The 20,559-nt window shown below is 31.4% G+C and overlaps 1 protein-coding gene across 1 annotated transcript in view; it reads right to left on the minus strand.

Moving 5' to 3' along the window:
- Window positions 1-583: 583 nt before the first annotated feature.
- LOC133203144 (multiple epidermal growth factor-like domains protein 10) overlaps window positions 584-20,559 on the minus strand; it is a 43,929-nt gene continuing 23,953 nt past the window's right edge. The window contains exons 5-12 of the mRNA XM_061338989.1: window positions 17,632-17,769; window positions 15,324-15,452; window positions 2,577-2,714; window positions 2,301-2,441; window positions 1,904-2,038; window positions 1,570-1,710; window positions 1,351-1,459; window positions 584-1,002 (exon numbers count right to left, since the gene is read on the minus strand). Coding sequence (XP_061194973.1) covers window positions 831-1,002; window positions 1,351-1,459; window positions 1,570-1,710; window positions 1,904-2,038; window positions 2,301-2,441; window positions 2,577-2,714; window positions 15,324-15,452; window positions 17,632-17,769 — 1,103 coding nt within the window. The 3' untranslated portion in view covers window positions 584-830. The remainder of the gene's footprint in view (window positions 1,003-1,350; window positions 1,460-1,569; window positions 1,711-1,903; window positions 2,039-2,300; window positions 2,442-2,576; window positions 2,715-15,323; window positions 15,453-17,631; window positions 17,770-20,559) is intronic.

A 20,559-nucleotide genomic window follows, 5' to 3' on the forward strand; every position in this document is an offset into this window, starting at 1 on the left:
CTTCTTGGAAAAGTTCATTAGCTAAACAGTTTTAGTTTTGATTTGTTGTTTGTACAGCCAGCATATGCATGTTAATTTCAGGTATTAAAAATTTCGGCATAGAATGATGGATGGAATATATGTAGCTATAAATGCTTCTTATGGTACTAAGCCAGATAACTCTTTTTTTGGTCTAAACTTATCAAATGGAAAGAGCATTTTTCCACACATCTTTACCTTTTACATACTTTATGAAATAAGTTATACTTTTAAAACCCTTGTGATGTAAATACGGGTTTCAATGTGAATTGATCAAATCTAATTTTTATGGTCTTTATTGTTAATTTAATAATGACCGATCCCCTATCATCTCTTAAATGAATATCAATGATAAATCATTACTTATATTCACATTTGTGACTGTTTTATAAAAAATGTATTTGCGCATTGAATTTTTAAACACATGAAAACATTTTTTTTTCAAGCGTCACAGCCAAAAATTGAATATGCTGAATACATCGACTTCTCATTACGTCACTGTGAAAAAAGTCAATTGTTTTCTTTTATTTATTTTATGAAATGATGTCACAATAAACGTTGATTATATAGCATATGCTTGCATTAAATATCTCTATCTCCTTTCAGTGATATAAAAATATCAATTAGTAGAATATTCACAAACAATCAGATTTTCATTAAACCGTCTTAGTAAAGGAGGGGGTACGAAAACCATAAATATTGCCTTTTACATGTATGTATATGTCTTAACCATTGCCTTTCCATTTTTATTCTTTGGACTCCATTAAAAGCAATTTGTTTTATTTCATAGTGTATATAAGTGCAGAAGAGGATTATCGAAGATGGTCATAATCTGATGACAGCGACAATTCCCCAAGCTCTTGATATTTGCTGCTCTCATCCTCGACTGTTGTACCAGAAATCATTTGGAGATCCAATTTTCCTGTCATAACCTCTATGTCGTTTGTCACATTCTGCTTTTTGTATATTTCTTTGGCCCTTCTTCTAAAGTTATACATAAAATATGAATAGATAAATAAATCTGAATATAATATATCTTAATATCATGATATTATCATCAGTATGAACAATTAGGTTTTGAAAAGTAATGTACCAAAAGATCTTAAGTTATACATTTCTTTTTAAATCAATGAATTTAGTGATTGGTCATTAATTTTACTAGGAAAAAAATAGAAATATTAAGATATTCAATCCTTAGAACTTAAAATGCATTTGTTGTGATCGGTAATTAATTTTCCTAGTGAAAAAAGAAATATTGAGGTATAAAATCCTTAGAACTTTAAAATACATTTATATACCTTATATAAAAAAGATTTAAAAAAAAAAGCTTACCTATTAATATATGTGAAGACTAGCAGGACAATGATTATTGTTATACTGACGCATAGAGCTGCAAGAACACCGTAGAATCGTGACGAACACTGCAAATTTACCGATTTCTCTGAAATTGCATATAAAAGAAAAGATATATCAGTTTAAATTTTGGTTTCATGCATTTACAAAATAACATATGTTACAGTGCCTACATAAATATTAACTACAAACATTGACCTTCCAAACATTTCACACCCTGCCATCCGCCAATACATCCCTTGTTACAATGCCCAGTCATATGGTTACAGTCACGTGGTGTCCTGCAGAAAGGACTGCATTCCTCTATGCAGTCTTCTCCATAAAATCCTGCTTTACATGCTTTAATAAATACATGAATAGATAAACCACAAGGAATGTTTATAAGCATATCTAGCTAGATGCTTATATTTTCTTTCTTTTCTATCAAGCTATGAAATAGAATATGGATTGTAAATCTACATACATTGTATGTAGGGACAATTTAATCCCCCCCTCTCTCTCTCTCTCATCAGAGAGGGGAAGAGTATATTACCTTTGTTGCAGAGAGCCCCATGAAATCCCTTTGCACATCCTCCGAAACAGGATCCATTCACGTGGTGGCATGTGGAGTAGCGGCAGAATCCGCATAAAATAGTACAGTATTTACCATACATATTTTCTCTGCAAACTTAGAAATTTGGATTAGAAATGAAATATGGATTTTTGAATTTAATATATCGAGTAAGTAAATTTGCTTTACAAGGTCAGGGTTCAATACATGAGGCGTTAAATGCTGAAGGTCATCTTGCTCATTTTCATTGACAACCTTTCAGAAAATTTTTGTTTTTATTTATTTATTTTTGTTGTTGTTGTTGTTGTTGTGTGTGGGTAGGATAAGTTTGGATAGGCGTAAAAAAATTATTCTTTTTATTTCTGCAACTACATAATACCATCTTTGCACTGAAGTCCTTCCCAACCAGGCTGACATCCGCCCTCACATTCTCCAGTCGTTCCATTACATTTATAGGGTTCAGCACAATTCTCATTACAGTCTTCATCACAGTTAATACCAAATTTTCCGCTCGAACAACCTTTTATAATTTAAAAATGATTCTTAAAATATAATATGTACAGGTTATCATTTTTTTTTCTGATCTAATGTGAATTTTTGACTAATCCTATGCTGAAAATGTGAATATACATTAAAAAAGCAATTAATGTGATACCATTTTGGCAAAGTTCCCCTTGATATCCAGCTTCACACCCATCAGGGCATGACCCATTGATGTGATGGCATTGCTTTAAACCAATACAAGTCCCACATCTCTCTATACATGTATCTCCATATGTTCCATTTCCACATTCTATTGAAATAAGATTAACAATGAGTGTAACTGAAGAACGTAGTATTGTTATACCTTTAAAAAATTAGTTCCTATTTAAATGTATACCAAAAAAGTCCAACATTTCTAATGTTTTACTGAGCGGTCATAAAGAAATCAATGTTTGACCACAGAGTGAGAGATTGGACTCGTGATTGAGATATTGGACCGCTTACGTCACAATTTAGACGGGATCAGCTAAATTTCAATTTCATTCGTTGGTATGGAAGCCTCCAAAAATTACATGTTAAACAAACACAATCCAAATCAAAAAGAGAAAATCAAAATTCCTTTTTTTTCAAATCTGAAGTCGAAAATGGTCTAAAAGTCAATAATTGAGCCTCTACCAGGGAGCTTTTTGAGAAAATTGCCACTTTAAGTGCAATTTAAGGGAGGAACGTTCCTCTTCATCAGAAATCTTCCTTGTTGTCTTCTTGGTTCTATGCACAAAAACTGTATTTGAGGAATGTTCCTCTTTTATTTCAGATTGCTTATAATAAATATGTGTTTGTATATACAATGCTATACGAGGAACGTTCCTCTATCAATTTCAATTGATAATACATACTATATATATAAACCCTAATACAGATTATATCTGAGGAACGTTCCTCTACCAATTCTAATCAATGATACAACAAACATCAATCTAAATACACTGAACATTTGAGGAACGTTCCTCTTCCCATTTTAAAATATTAACAATATATACATGAATCTGAACCCAATGAATCTGAGGAACGTTCCTCTCCTAAATGTTGGCACTGGCTTCATAAGAGGAACGTTCCTCTCCTATTTGTTGGCACTGGCTTCATAAGAGGAACGTTCATCTCCTATTGACACTGGTTTCATAAGAGGAACGCTCCTCTCCTATTGACACTGGCTTCATAAGAGGAACGTTCCTCTCCTATTTGTTGGCACTGGCTTCATTAGAGGAACGTTCCTCTCCTATCTGTAGACACTGGCTTCATAAACCTGAACACATAACAAACGTTCCTCTTCCCATTTTAAATTTAACCTCTTTTTACATGAAAACAGCGGATTTGAGAAAGAAAGTACGCTGGTATCCCCTAAGGAGTAGATGACTCCTGTTGATATTAAGATCACAAGATCAAACATCAAGGATGAAACTTCTCTGGACAAAGAAAGATATTGTCTGCTTAAAATTTATCAAAAAAAAAAAATATATATATAGTTTGTAGGAAACTGAGAAAAAGATGTTGGTCAATGTGTCTTCAAGTATATGGGATTCTTTAAGTGATGCTATTTGAGAAGGTAGAAAATTGATGAATTTAAAACCTTTTTTGTAAATGTGGTGGTTTTTCTGCACTTTAACTACAATAATTTTAAAGCGACAGAGTGCAGAGATTTCATAATCAATTTGCATTTCCTGTACAGCAAGACATGGTTCATTCATGGTTCACCATTTGTAATTCTTCTGGATCAAGTATAAAGAAATATTTTAAATGTATATAATTATTTGAGTGCTGTGTCAATCATATGGTTCTTTTCCATCTATCATTAAAGATTCCCGTTAACTTATGAATTAATAGATATTTTCTTGTAGGAAAGGGAACACTGAAAAAAGAGCTATATTTAGGCCTACATGTACATTCTTGTGTAGGGTGTGGAACAACCCTCCCCCCCCCCCCTTGAAAAAAAAAAAAAATCCTGGATTTTCACATATTGCTTGTAAATATAAATATCATTTATCATTTTAAAGATTCAAACCTGCAATTTAAGTAAAGCAAAATGCGGTTTGTGATTTATGAGCCTTAATTTCATATGGCAAAGGGAACTGGGAGAGAATACAGTGTATGTAAAGTACTGTCATGTAGCTCGATTAGTCGGTAGAGCTTTCTCTCTGTGATCTCGGGTTTGTGCCCTGGTTACAAAAATGATAAAAGGAATATAGGTAGAAACTGTTCCTTCACAAAAGTTTGGTACTTTGAATTTTAAGTTGCAGGTCTTTCAAATGAGACCTCGACGGGCGCACCGTGTCTGAGGTGTTTGCATGCCAGAGAACCTTTACTGTTCAATTGCCCTGAGTATCCTGCGAATAAGTAAAGGTCTAAATTTGAAGTCTTCACCAGCATCAGGTGACCTCTCATACAAGTGACATTTCCCTCCAAGAGACATTCAGAACTACAACCATCAATCAATCAAAAAAGTTATACTGTATTCTCCTGAACCCATATAAATTTTCACCGATTTGATATAAAGCTGCCATATAAAACAATGATTTCTACCCATACACATAAAAATTAAAATAAAAAGAAATGTAACAATGAAAATTTTCTTAAATATTAAAAATTGTTGTTAATATTTATGAAATGATAAAAATTGAAACTAAGTATCCTTACCCTTAGCTTTTCTAGTTTATTTCATCCGAGATTCAAATGTAAATGACCAATCATTTTTATTTGGCTGAATATCCACTCATTTAATTGAAAATCAAATAATATTACAGAGATGTGTCTCTACTGATATGTATCCCGGCCAAGTTTGTTCATACAAATCTTCATCGCATACATCAAGTGCTTGAACAAGAATAATTATTTGACCGTATCACAGTATAATACACAGGTATATCATTGTCAATTTCTCCGTTTCTGAATTCCCCATTCAATCAAACTACAGTACACTGTCTTCTGATGAATACTATTCCTGTTAGTCAATTAAAGCAAGCTCTTCATGTGCAGTTGACCTACATATTTGAATGGAAACACCGTGCCACTGTTTGAAGAAGTGTCAATCAAGACATTCCACACTGAAATGATTGTGGGTGTGTTATCAGACTTTTGGCATGTGGATCACTCAAACATAGCAAACCCATGTTCTCGATTTCAACTTAGAGTATAGTCATGAAACAGAAAAACTACTTTGCTGGATAAAAAACAGGATGTTGCAGTCCCTCACTATTGAGGATGTATCAAGGTATATATGCAAATATTTATTTAAATGTATGATAAATCATGTATTCCGTGTATTGTTTGCATAAAAAATGGAAATAAAAGATGTAATCAATAACTTTCTCAAAGTTATCATAGCCTATTGAAATGCTAGATTAGACACTTCTAAATAACAGTAAATTATGAATGCGAAATTTATTGTTTTGATAAATAAACTAATGTGCTGCCTTTGGTTTCAGTGTAATCTATCCGGTCATGACACCTGTTGCAGCAGCAGTTCGTTACTGAGAAGGATCCTATACCAATCAAGTATGTAGTCATAATTATCATTATTATTTGAGAAAATTAGAAATTCTATGACATCCAGTGTATGTTATCAAATGTTGTGCATAGCAGCAATGAGACTGCTTGTTTTTATTTTATTTATTTATTTATTTTGTTGGGGTGGAGGGGGGTCCATGTCCATGATTTAAGAAAAACACTAGGGCTGTGTATTGAGCAAAAAAAAAAAAAAAAGATACGATACGATATTTTATTATGCGATATCCGATGTATTGGATTCTTTAAAAAAAAGTCTAAAAAAAGTCTTATAATTCATTTAATGCATGAATTTTATAAAAACTAATTGTTTTATATCCCATTTCGAAGTTCTTGTCTCACTGTCATAACAAATTACACTTCAAATTCAAACTTTTAATGACTGTGAAAAAAAACATGTTAGATAAAGTTGTCTATGTATTTTATAATATTTATCTAAGATGTGCTATCTCCTTAATGATTATATCATTATTGATCAATTTTAATTCAAAACAGTGAAAAATATCACCTTTGGAGATTGAAATTCCAATCTTTTTTCACAGAATTAAAAGAAAATCTGCCTGTCTGATACATATTGGAAGTTATTTTTCGATACGATATATTCTTGAATATCGATACATATTGATTATTCGATATATTGATACAGCCCTAAAAAACACATACACGTAAATAAGACATCACACACACACACAAATATTTTTAATAAGAAAACTGATCCCTAAACAATAAAAGTTTTTGGGAAATAACATTCCTTGTTCATGTAGTTCATGATAATGTTATGCAGTCAATATACCTAACCCATGTAAATTAGTAGGAATTTTTTGTGTTGGGATACCACTTTTGACATTTATTTTGTTTCCCAAAAGTAAATTTGATAATAATTCTTATTGATATTTTTCTCCTTAACAAATTTGCCCATCTCCCATTAAAAAAATCGAACTCCTACATAACATTTTAATCAGATTTATAATATACATAGTAGAGTTTTTTCTTCATATGATATTTTTGTAAAATGGAATGACTTGGCCTGTACATGTATTGAAGAGGTACATTATTTCCAAAAGGTTTTTCAATTGTTTTTCTTGCATTTTGAATTATTTGGAAAGACCCAGTATTTTTAATGAAAAGCCGTATTTGCTTTCTTTTATCAAACATTGATTTGATAAAGAAAAATGCTATAGCTCTGATTCACCCAGTTCCATCCCTATGTCATCCGTGCTTCACTAGGTGCTCAGCACTGTTAATTTCAATGGCGTTAGAGAGCAGAGCATGCCAATTCACCCAGGCTCAGGGGAATAATGTCACAGAAGTAATGTATTTAAACTAAACAGAGCCCTGTAGTTTGTTTATACATCCCCAAACACGTAGTGTTCACTAGTCAATTGTTTATACTTTTCCAAGATATCATTACATATAACTCTGCTATTTTGTATTTAAGCTTATCTGTGTATGAATTTGTACTTAGATTGGAATCGTGTGTCGTTCTTTAATTTCCAGCAACATTGACCATGTCAAAGATCATACTCAGCCGTATAGAAACTTGTTCTTGATAGTTTTGCTAATTGTTAACTTGAAATGTTTTTGAAAAAAGACAAATCCAATTAAATCTTCAATAATATACCCTTTGAAAAAAGTCTGCAGCAGGTAGCATACATAAGGTATACTTCACAAGATTGTGTAAAATAATTGTTTTCATCACTCACATTAACAACATCATAATTCTCAACTAAGTATATTATATGTTTGAGAGACATCATAAATGCTAAAAAATCACAATTGAAAAATTAAAAAAAAATTAAATGCGTGTTACCAGTACCTGATAAAAATAATAATAATGTTGTTTCTAATTGAATACTCAATTCTGAGTAACAGTTTCACTAATCGATACTCACATCATTCGATGCTTAACCACGATTCTGTATTTATTTATTCATTATGTAAAAACGGAGTAAAAAGAGAATAATTGAAGAGGCTAATGCTTACCTCACATGCTTGATATGCATACAAAAGTTCTTATGACCATTGATTAAATAACTTAATTTATTCTTAAATGCATTTGTCAAGCCATAAAGAGATTTCTTGATGATTTAAAAGAGTTAAAGAAAATCTTCCTATATTATCCTATATTATATCTCCATAATGAAAGCTGATAAGACAGAGGCTATATAAATTGACCTGTAATTTTACAGATAACATGGGCTGTTAATCTTGCTGTAGCTGATCACTAGATTATCAATCCCAAATGACCCACTCTGCAATCCTAGATACAGAGTATCTGTGAAATTCTAATGTTGCTTGTTTCTGCAAACTTGCCAATAAATCACATAGACGGAATTGGATTTAGCAATTTGGAAAAGGGGAAAAAAGGTGGAGGAGGCGGGGGAAGGGGGGGGGGGTAGATTGATATCCAGTTAATAAAACAGAATGATTGTATTAAACTTACTTAAATGGCCCTAAGTTGCTTGTTAATAACCAGTATTTAGTCATATACAAATGAATGATATACATATGTTTATGGTTTGTTTGTTTTTATGCCCCCGGATCGAAAGATCCCAGGGGTATATTGTTTTTGTCCTGTCTGTCTGTTTATCTGTTTATCTGTTTGTCTGTTTGTCCGTTTGTCTGTTTGTCTGTTTTGTCTGTTTGTCTGTCTGTCTGTTGTCAACTTTAACCTTGCCCATAACTTTTGATTGGTTGGAGCTATGACTTTCATATTTCACATGTGTATTCCTTGTGACAACACCTTTCTTTGGGTACCATCATATTTGACCTTATGACCTTGACCTTGCAGTTTGACCCACTTTTGCAAAATTTTAAAAGACTTTAACCTTGGACATAACTTCTGAACAGTTGGTGCTTGGGGTTTCAAACTTCACATGTGTATTCTTTGTGACAAGGCCTTTCTTTGCATACCAACAACTTTGACCTTTTGACCTTGACCTTGGAGTTTGACCTACTTTTGAAAAACTTTAACCTTGGCCATAACTTTTGAACAGTGGGTGCTTAGGGTTACAAACTTCACATGTGTATTCCTTGTGACAAGACCTTCCTCTGGATATCAACCACTTTGACCCTTTGACCTTGACCTAGGAGTTTGACCTACTTTTAAAAAACTATAACCTTGGCCATAACTTTTGAATGGTTGGAGATAGGGCTTTCATACTTCACATATGTAATCCTTGTGACAAGACCTTCTTTTGGATACCAACCATTTTGACCCTTTGACCTTGACGTAGGAGTTTGACCTACTTTTGGAAAACTTTAACCTTGTCCATAACTTTTGAATGGTTGGAGATAGGGCTTTCATACTTCATATATGTAATCCTTGCGACAAGACCTTCCTTTGGATACCAACCACCACTTTGACCCTTTGACCTTGACCTAGGAGTTTGACCTACTTTTGAAAAACTTTAACCTTGGCCATAACTTTTGAATGGTTGATGCTAGGGCTTTCATACTTCACATATGTAATCCTTGTGACAAGATCTTCCTTTCGATACCAACCACTTTGACCTTGACCTTGATGTTTGACTTTTATTTAAAAAACTTTAACCTTGGCCATAACTTTTGAACAGTTGTATCTAGGTCTTTCAAATTTCACAGGTGTATTTCTTGAGACAATACCTTTCTTTGGGTATCAACATTTTTTTATCTTTTGGCCTGGATTTTGACTTGCATTCGAAGAAACTTTAACCTTCGCCATAAGCTGCCATACGGGGGCATCAGTGTTTCACAAACACATCTTGTTTAAAACTATAGTGTTCCAAGGAACGCATGTGTCGCCTGCTTTTAGCTTCTTTTGAAGATGTTAATAAATGTTAGAGTGGTCAGCTATTTATTTGCTACTATAGCCGCGATTATAGTTCATGCATTTGGCAGCAAATGAATAAAATCCACGGATAGTAAGCCGGATTGCCATGGAGTCTAACAATCAAATAGAAATATAAATCTCCAACCCCTCAAAGCTAAAATGAATATTAGACAAAATTAAATTATTAGAAATAATTTTTTTATCATTAGTTATTTTAAACAACACCGTGTCCTTCAAAAAAGACTTCAGTCTGTCATTACCGCAATAGTCAGTCTACATCATCCATTTTGAAATACTGATCCCGATGTATTTTCGTAGTACTTTAAAAATTTCAGTTTTTGTTGTTAATGTATATCATACAGTGCCAAAATACATTGTCAACATATATAAATGCTAATAATCAAATCCGTGCCTCTCTAAATTCAGAAGACATAAGTTAATTTAAACTGTCTGCAGTATATTTTGCAAAGGAAATCAAAGGTCAAGGTCAAGTGGACCATTACGCTGGATTTTTTTTTAAAAATATTTTATTACAGACAGTGCTTATGCTAAATAGCCTAGACTCAGCTCTTAAATGTCAAAAATAAATTGAATATCGGCACTGTGAACTATTTTAAAAAGTAGGTCAGAGGTCAGATTCAAGGGTCAGGAGTTCGGTAATCATGGTAAAATACAAAAGCCAACGTGCAAAGCTTTACATGTGCAAAATATGAATTCCATACCTTTTACAGTTCTCGAGATATAAGGTGTGACAGACGGACAAACGCCGGGTAAAGTGATCCCTAAGTACCGCTCTGCTCTCCAGGCAACACAAAAATGATGTCTAAAGTTTCTAACAAAGTTTAATTTTGTATTTCCATGTAACGCTTTACATAAAGGACATGACTGAGAAACTATTAATTGGACATAAAATTCTGCACTCAGTATTGGAACTGCACAAATTGCTGACTTATAATAACTGGCAGTGAACATTGTCAATTTATTCCGATATTTATCCTGTTCTGAAACTCAGCAATAAATGTCAAAACTTGATACCCTCTCCCAATCCAGCCAACTTGATTTGCGGTCAAGACCTTGTTACCTAATTAGATCATTGCAGTCATTAACATTTACATCTACGACACTTAAAAGGTTAAGATAATGTAAAACCTTTTTTTGAGGCTAAATTATAAGTATTCTTATGCTATCTATGAATTTTATATCTATTTTATTTTTAAAGATTGCTCTGAAGTGTGTAATGCTATACCAATAAGAGCATGATTAAAAGGGACTGGGAATATATACTTCTATACATTGACCATAGAATGCTGTTAAATTTGCTAGAAATACTTCAATTTTTTAAAATGCTAAGCAGAGCTAAGAAAAGCTGCAGTGCTTTAATTTTTGTCACCAGTTGGCAATTTGATATCGTGTTTTATGATTACTGCCACCTATAGGCCTTAATATATATTATCTGTGCTTAGCAGGTTATTTTTTAAAATAAGTTTAGCGATACAATAAAGTATAATTTAATTGCTTCGTGTCAAAGGACAATTAAAACAGCAGTGTGGAATTATAGTTTCTAATTAAGAATTTCAGTGGGAAAAATAATTTTCAAAAAAAAAAAAAAAAAAAAAAAAAAAAAAAAAAAACAACTCTTAGTTATTTAAAAAAAAACAATTAAATTCTGCTTTAGTGATTTCAATTGTAAGCTACATTACCTACATTCCTTTTGTCTTTTTAAATATATTGACATTATCCTAATTTTTAAGGAGTTGGAATTGAAATTAATCAGTTCAATTACAGAATGTTAAATTCTCTTAATTAATTGATTCGATCTTCTAACTGCAGATCTGTATCTATTATTAGAACCTGACTGATATAAACTTTCAGCAAGTAATCAGATATCATCATATCATCAGCACTGGTCTTCACTGTCCATGAAGCCTGTCCCCCTGCAGTCTCAGGGGATAGATAGGGGATAGATAATTGCAAGAGCTGGTTTAGGCAAATTTCATAATGTTTCCCTACCAGATATTGATTGGCATTGATTGATATCAAGTAATCTGTGAACAGGGCATGAGCAGTATGTCAAAGTTAGTTGTATAAAGAATGATCTGGAGAGGGGGGAGGGTGTTAATAGACAAATCACTATAGAGTCAATACTTCATTTTTATAAAGACACAGATTTCAGTTTTTGAAGTTTATCTGAAAGGTAATGCAAAGTATAAATGAGAATCAGAATTAAATTAAGTTCTTGTAGATTAAAGGAAAATACATATACATGTGTATAAACTTATGAAATAAAATTTGACAGCTGCACTTTTCTTTGGAGAAGGATAAATGCAACTTTTCCAAATTATGACCTTATAATTATTATCATATATAACAGATAACAAATTAAAACTTGTGAGAGAGATTCTTATGTGATGTCTAAGATACAATGTCTATTTCAAAGAAAGGTGAATAAAGATAATTATGTGAGGAGTATGGGTCTCAATTAAGACCTCACAAAATGAACACTTCTCTGAGAACATTACCTTTTGTTTTTCAAGATTATACATGTATTTTCATAATTTATAGCAAATAAAATTTCAAAATTTTAATCCAAGTTCTCCATTTTTCACTGTTTTTTTTAATCTCATTTTAGATGAGACATTACCACTATATAAATATTTTCTAATATTCTGTCTCTGCTACTTTATCTTTAAATCACAATTTTGAAAATCAGGAGGGTCCTTAATTTCTTACTTTATTTAGATTTTAAAATTTGATACTGAATGTGACATTTTTCCAACAGATGATGACACTAAAGAATTTGTTGATGAAAAAAGCATTTATGAACTTTTGGAGACCAAGGAATTGGATACAGGTTTTCTCCCTATTACCGGTATAAAGGAAGATGTAACTGAGAAAGAACCATGGTGATCCTCAATGATATGGTTTAGTTTCGGTGTTTAAGATTAAAAAAACATGGATGTTAACCCAGGTAGACATTGTAGAAAGTAATGTGAATGCCATTCAGTGAAAAGGGTAGCATATTGTTTGAAAAGCTTTCTAGGTGTAGTAATGAAACTTTTGAAGTTTCTGAATTGTATTTTGTAACAACATTGAATAGTTTAAACATACATTAAAGTCAAGTACAACAAAACATTGGAATTCTTGTAATAAGTTTTTACATCATGTTGAATTTTAAATCTTCTTGAAAATATGTGCAGTGACAATTATTCAGAGAGGAAGATTATTTGGGGGATTTTGGAGTTTTAATATATTAAATATGGAAGCTTGCATTTGTTCTGCAATTAATTTTCCTAGAACTAATCTCAAATGCATCATATGTCATCCAAGTCCCTTGAATTTGTGTTGATACATGTATACTGTACATTGCACATACTTGTACTAAAGTCAAATATTTCTTTGTGTGTGATTGATATAATACTTTAACATAGCTTTACTAAAATATTTTTTAAAATGTCAAAATGACTTTTCATATATATATATATATATATATATATATATATATATATATATATATATATATATATATATATATATATATATATATATATATATTTATTTATAGTGATTTCGGATAAAAAACAAAAAAAAAGTTTCTACAAATATGTACTGCATTTCATGTACTAAAGAGAAACGTTCCCTCAATGCTTTATGCATGCATAGAGAGGAACGTTCCTCCAGTGTGTCATACGAAAACATGCAGTGTAAGATGTTTAAAGATATAGGAAACTTTGAGAGAGGAACGTTCCTCAAATGCCTGATGTTTGATCATACATGAGTTGTCTACAGATATGTGAATTTGAGAGAGGAACGTTCCTCAAATGCAAATCTTAAGCTTCACAAGATATAGTACTCAACAGCAATGCAACCATTTGTGAGAGGAACGTTCCTCATATGCCTGCTGTAATAAACTTTATGAATAAGGTATCAATAGCTAGAAATCTGAGAGAGGAACGTTCCTCGCATGTGAATGTCTATAAGATGTTTAAATATATATAGGTAAATTTCAGAGAGGAACGTTTCTCGAATGCCTTATGTTTGATCATTCATGAGGTGTATACAGATATGTGAACTGAAGGGAGGAACGTTCCTCAAATGCCCAATGTGTTAAGATTCCTGAGTTATTTAAAAATACAACTTTGTAAGAGAGAGGAATATTCCTCTCTCTGCCTGATGTGGTAAGATTAGTGGTACTTAAAAATACGAGTTTATAAGAGAGAAGAAAGTTCCTCAAATGCCTTATAATGACAAATAATTTGAAATGTATAGAGAAGAACGTTCCTCGAAAACCTAAAAAATCACCAAAAAGTGAACTTGTAGAGACACATATAAGGTTTTTCAGGCCAAAATGACTTCAGATTGTAAAAACTGGGTAAAAAAAAGAATTTTGATTTTCTCTTTTTGATTTGGATTGTGTTCACAATAATAAATAAATAAATAAAATAAATAATTAAAAGGTATAACAAAACATTTATTGACTGTGTTCTCTGGCAAAATGCGTTTTGTTGAACACTTGTACCATACTGTTTGCCTTCGGCCTAACGGCCTCAGGCAAACAGTTTTGTTCTTGGGGCTAACAAAACGCATATTACTCTCGAATCCATTCAATAAATGTATACAGCCAATAGTTGAAAAAAATGCATGTATGTCATAAAAACATTCTATAAATCTCTTCTTCCGGGCAACTCGGTGAAATGAATTAATTTAAAAAAAAAATAAACACAAAAGAACCCCTTCAAACTCATTTTTATTGGAACATAATGGTAATGTTCCGATAATTCTAGCTCCTTTCTGAATGTCTTGGTAATGTAAAGATATGCACAAACCTGCATCAAATGAACAAAATGCAGACTTTTAATAATAATCCTTTTTTCAGGTTTTGATGTACAAGTAAACATCATGCATGTTTGAGGGTTTTTTGATTCCCTCTTTGCCCAAATTCAGGCTGATCTTTTTAAGTATTTTTGTCCAAATATCAATTATGAAAATTTTCCAAAATTCGGGAAAAAAAGGTGCAATATATTAATATTGAAATAAATGTAGAAAACAAAATTGGTGTTACCACAGAATTGTTTTTCGGCATCCAGAAGTGAGATAATGACGAAAAATATTAACAGTTCGGAGAATATATTAATATACATTGTCTTCTTCTTTAATATTTTTTTATCGCTTTAATGTACTCAAAACAGGAAATATCTCCATCTATGAAAACGATGCTTTCTTATATTTATACGGTATTGTTAACATCCCGTATCTTCAGTATCGTGTTATTATACGCTACGTGAAAACTGTCATAATATTACAATCACTGATGTAAAAAGTCTAATAAACATGTCAAAATATATGAGCTAGAGAAGAGGGAACAATCAGAGTAGTTTATTGAGCACGAATTTCATCATCTTTTAATTGAACTATAAAGAAAGAGAATCGGAAACCATATATTGATTATGTTCACGAAGTAATTGTTCTAGAATTAATGAATTTCCTCGTTCAAAGTATTTTGTTAGCATCGAAAATGTATATTACTTCGATTTTTTCCTTAAAATACATTACCTTCCGTGCAAAAAGGACCTTTCCAACCTGTTTTACAAGCAGACGTACACTCCCCCGTGAATCTGTCGCATGAATCACATTTATCACATATTGTGGAACAGTTCCTTCCATGCCAACCATCAGAGCACGCTAATAGAAAAAAAGCCAAGATAGTAAACTTACCATAGGATATTTTTGTGTAGTTTATTTATTAGAGGACTGTACCTAAGGGGACATGCTTTTAGTGGTTACCAGTTGAAGATTGCAATTATATTCTTTTAAGATCTGTAGTTTTTCTGCCTTGTCCAGAAAAAGGATCAATATAAATATATCTGTTCAAATGCATACATATATCTTATTATCAGCTTTATAACATTTTTTAAATCCAGGCAATTTTTTTGAGTGAAAAATGGAATTCAGGCAGTACATTTGAAAGATTAAACAAGAAAAAAATCAAACACACGTGTCTTGCACGTGTGCTTTGACCATGGTTCTGGGTCATCATTTGCAGACCAGCTTCATTGTACTTTTAAACCATTTCTGTTGAAGAACATTTCAAGGCTTTTTCATAAAAACATTTTGAAATCATTATATAAAGGCTCTAAAAATCTAAGCTGATATCTTTGCGGGTATGTTTAAACTACACAAAATTATTCTACTTGCCTATACAATAGGAAGTCATAGTAAGCTGTATATCATGAATTTTAAAGATAACAATCTCTAAATAAAAATGTATTAAGATTTATTTCAGGTCCTTGAAATTGCTTAAAATAAACAAATTATAATATAAACTATATTTGTGGATGTTATTAACAAGCGAGGTTTTTATCATGGGTGAAATGTTTAACCCATGAAATCATAACTGTTGATCAAATATTTTCCGAATGAAATTGAAACTAACGAGATTTCATGCAAAAAAATATATGAAATTGGAGTTTAAAAGTATATTCCGTGAAAATCATATCCGATTCATTAGGAATTAGAAATTAAAAATCAAGTACACAAATTGATTTTTTTTAATTATCTTTTTTTTTTTTTTTGGATGAAGACAGGCATTATTTAGAAATTCCGATCAGTCTTTCCTCTGCCGTTCTTTACAAAACAAAGATGCAAAAGTTCAACACCACTCTGAATACTCTAAAACATATTTTAATTTGTTAATAACGAAAGTTTGCATTCTACCGTACTTGCAAAGTGCCGCTAAAATCGTATGGTAAACATGAATTGATAAAACTTCCTCTATCGTATGTAAAAAAAAAAAATTAATTAATTAATTAAAAAAAAAAATAAATAAATAAAATATTTTTTTTTCATTTTTTTAAAGCCATCAAAATCCAATAAAGTTTGAAAAAAAGAGAATCATTATCAATTCAAATTTTCAAAATTGTGTGTTGCAACGGAAAAGATTACATGTATTAATATTGCTGCAAAAATGTCTAAAGTTCAATTGTTTAGTTACTTTTGGTAACGTTTTAAGTTGAAACAGGGAAAAAAAATCAAATTCCAGGTAAAGCTTCCTTAAATTCTTATCAAATCAGAAAAAAATGCATAGGATTTGTGAAGTAATTTTAGCCAACTTTAGAATTTTTTTCTTAGATTTATACATTTTTTATAAAAAAAAAAATTAATAAATAGGGCATGCCCTTTCAACAAAGCTTTTTAATTCATCACTTTCTGTGGTAGAGAATAATGATGCCATAATGTGCACTGACTTTACATTTCGTGGGTACCAAGTATGTATAAGAAATAAACCCAAACTTTAACTGTATAATCAATATACCTCCTATGCATTTTTAGCTAACTTGCAAAGAAACATTTATACCTAGCCTTTACTCACTTTACTCAAAATTATCTTTCAAAAACTGAATTATCCCTCTGGTAGTGTTCTTTACGGCATTTTTTTTTTTCAATTTATAGACGTCACATGATGACATCAGAGTGAAGTGCTTCTGTTAGTGTAAAACTCATTGACGTCTTTACAGTGAATAGCTTTAGTAAATGTTTATGCGTGGCTTTTGCAATTTATAAGAGTTACACATTTTACACAGATATGCGTTAACTTTATTTCAAGTAATTATTCTTGGAAAATTTAATTTTTATAGTATGTCGAAGCCAAAAAAAAATCAGAAAAATAATATATTTCATTATATATAAAAATCAGGACGTCAAATGAAAAGAAGAGCAGTACCAGGTCGTTTTAACGTCACTTCTATAAATAGCGAAAGAAGTTGTCAACAACAGAAGTCAACAAAAATTAAATAATGTTTGCCAAAAAAAAAAAAAAAAAAAAAAAAAAAAATCTATTTGGATTTAAAAAAAATGCACATACGTGTATTGCATTTATCTCCATAAACACCGACGTCACATCCGTTTGTACAGCTTCCGTTGACATGGTGACACGTCGCGCCAGAACTACAGTTGCCACATTTCAGAGAGCAGAGATTCCCGTAGAATGAATAACTACAGGCTGAAAACATTTCATCCAATCACTTACATCGTTTTTCACACTAATATTTACATCCACTAAATATGTTCTCCTTTATTTTTCTACGAAAAACACTTCTTTTACCAATAGGTACACACCGGTAATGTAGTAAAATCCCTTTTAAAGACGCCTATATACATTTCAAATGAAGTGTGCTTTTCATTCAATAAAACATCAATACATATAAATAATACAATATTCAATACTAAAACCTACTTTATATGATAATTTATAAAGACAGAAATGTGAATGATTTTTTTTTCTTTTTTTTTTTAAAGAAATAAACGATTGTAGTTACATAATTTACAGAAAAAGAAATACAAAACCTGTTTACGCGCGAATAACAGTGCTTGCAAAGAAAGAAAGCATTTTATTGTTCAAACAATGAAGCTTGGTAATATACCTTTCTTATTTCTTTTTCTTTTAATTTTCTACATATTTATATACAAATTACTAAACAAGAGACATTTCTTTAAAATAACGATTTTTAAACAAGTCATTTTATATTTTTTATTTGTTTTATTTTAACTTTTTATTTTAGTATATATTTTTTTTCATATCAATTGTGCAGTCTTTCAGAAAAGTAGTTTTCTTGAAAAATTTGTAAGATTCAATTTTTGTGAAAATCGTTCTTCATTAAGACGACTCCACCTCCTTTATCTGCCTTTTTAATAATGATACATGTAGTAAGGTCATCACATAAGGTTTTTAGAGCTTTTTCTTCTTCCTTTGAAAGATTGGGTTTGATAATCATGGGCTTGATTATTCAAAAGCTTAAAATGGATATTAAAGCCTATGCTCGTCGACTCAGGCTATATGAACATTTTCATTAAAGTGATACCAATAAATGAAATTCCGAGTCTCAAGCGGCAGAACAAATATACCTGGTAGGAAATAAATCTATTTTTAATCCAAAACGAGAAAAAAAAAATCGAACTTTGGATGCCGTTTGCGACACCATAGAAAAAATCATTTTCCAAACCAACTTTGTAAGAGACGATATGCGGCTAAGATAAGGCTGTTCGTAAAATATCAAACTGTTCCAACTGTAATAATTTTTCTGAACTACCTAGGTATGACGTTATAATAGCATATGACGCCATGTCACTGCATACTTGAGCTGACATGACGGGGAAAGTGTCATAACTTGTACATTCCTTTTCACATGACATATGGCATTTTTTTTGCTTTATTGGCTAATTCAAGTGTCTGGATTGTTTTCAAGCTCCATTATTCTATTATGATGTTTAACATTTCCAATTTAATATTGTTATTAATTTTGCTTGTCCGATATGCACATATTCAAACAATAACACTAAAATGAATGTGAAACGCTCCCCTTACACGCCAGTAGATAGAGTGAGAATATATGAATCGTGCGAATATTTGACTGGCACAAGTGATTAATAAGGATAAATAGAAGTTATTCTGTGTGAATCTACTAGAGAAAAATGTTTTCTTACTGAATTTGGCTGGGGGATTGTATGTAATTTATACTTTTTTTGTACAGATTGCGATAAACAGTGGGGAGTAGCATTGTATTTGGGTAAAATTAAATTTCTTTTGAAATATTTTCTTAAGATGTGAAATTCAGACTTGCCCCAGCACTTTATATGCACCAAAGATCACGATGAATTGACTCGTAAAACATACTTTTTACAGTATTTCTGTTTTGTACTTGTGCCGATGCGGTTATTGTAGGAATATTCGGAAGTGTCCTTCACGTGATCAACAAAGTCATGTGACATCACAAAAATAATTTATTATAATACCTCATTACACTCTCATCACAGGTTGACTGCAAATTCATACATAGATTACATATTGAATTAAAATCTAGCTCAAAACAAAATATATAGCTTTATCACATATTAAGCCTTCAGACAGCCTTAACATAGCTGCGTCTGGAATTTATATTATATCATTACCAACCCAGATCACCTCTAACACTAAACTTGTCACTTTTGATCTTATAAGCTTATATACCAATATTCCTACAGAATAAGGGTTGGAAGCCGTAAAGTTTTGGATGGAAAATTATTTCAATGTATTAAATGACGAACTCCAACAGGATTTAATTTTAGAAGCACTGAAATTATTCTAGAAAACAATTCATTTACTTTTTCTGTCAATCATTACCTTCAAACTAAGGGAACTACAAAGGGTACGAAAGTCGCACCTACCTATGCAACATTAACATTAAAGGTTATTTAGAACATAAGTAACATGACTATGTACGTTGTGGAGGATAGAATTTTCTAATGATTTACAGTCTAAATGGGAAAAAATTAGATGATTGTTTTATCTTATGGGATGATGATGTCAACAATTATTAGAGTTTTACTATCTACTAAACCAAATGAACACGGACATCAAATTCACGATGGAAACCGATGGTATGCAAGAGCCATTAATTGTTTCTTGATTTTCATATAGATAATACCAGCTTAGATACGGATATATACTATAGGTCGTTAGATACACACCGATATCTGAATTTCGGACCGTGCCACCCCCACCATATTAAAAGGACTATACCATATAATCTGTACTATTGTGAGTAATATCAATACGAGGAATATCCGTCTGGAGGAATTAAAATTGTATTTATAAAAAAAAATACCCAGTCAATCAGAAACTCGAGCATCAGTTTAATGTCAACTTCTGAGTACTTCTGTGAAAATTTCAGAATGTTTTTTAACAAAGTAATTTTGCAAATGACTAATGACAAGGTAAGTAAATTTTCGAGTTCCATTTTTATTGAAAAAGCAG

The sequence above is a fragment of the Saccostrea echinata genome, unplaced genomic scaffold (genome assembly GCF_033153115.1).
Source record: "Saccostrea echinata isolate AGI-Se365-2 ecotype Australia unplaced genomic scaffold, CSIRO_AGI_Sech_v1 ptg000048l, whole genome shotgun sequence".
NCBI lineage: Eukaryota > Metazoa > Mollusca > Bivalvia > Ostreida > Ostreidae > Saccostrea > Saccostrea echinata.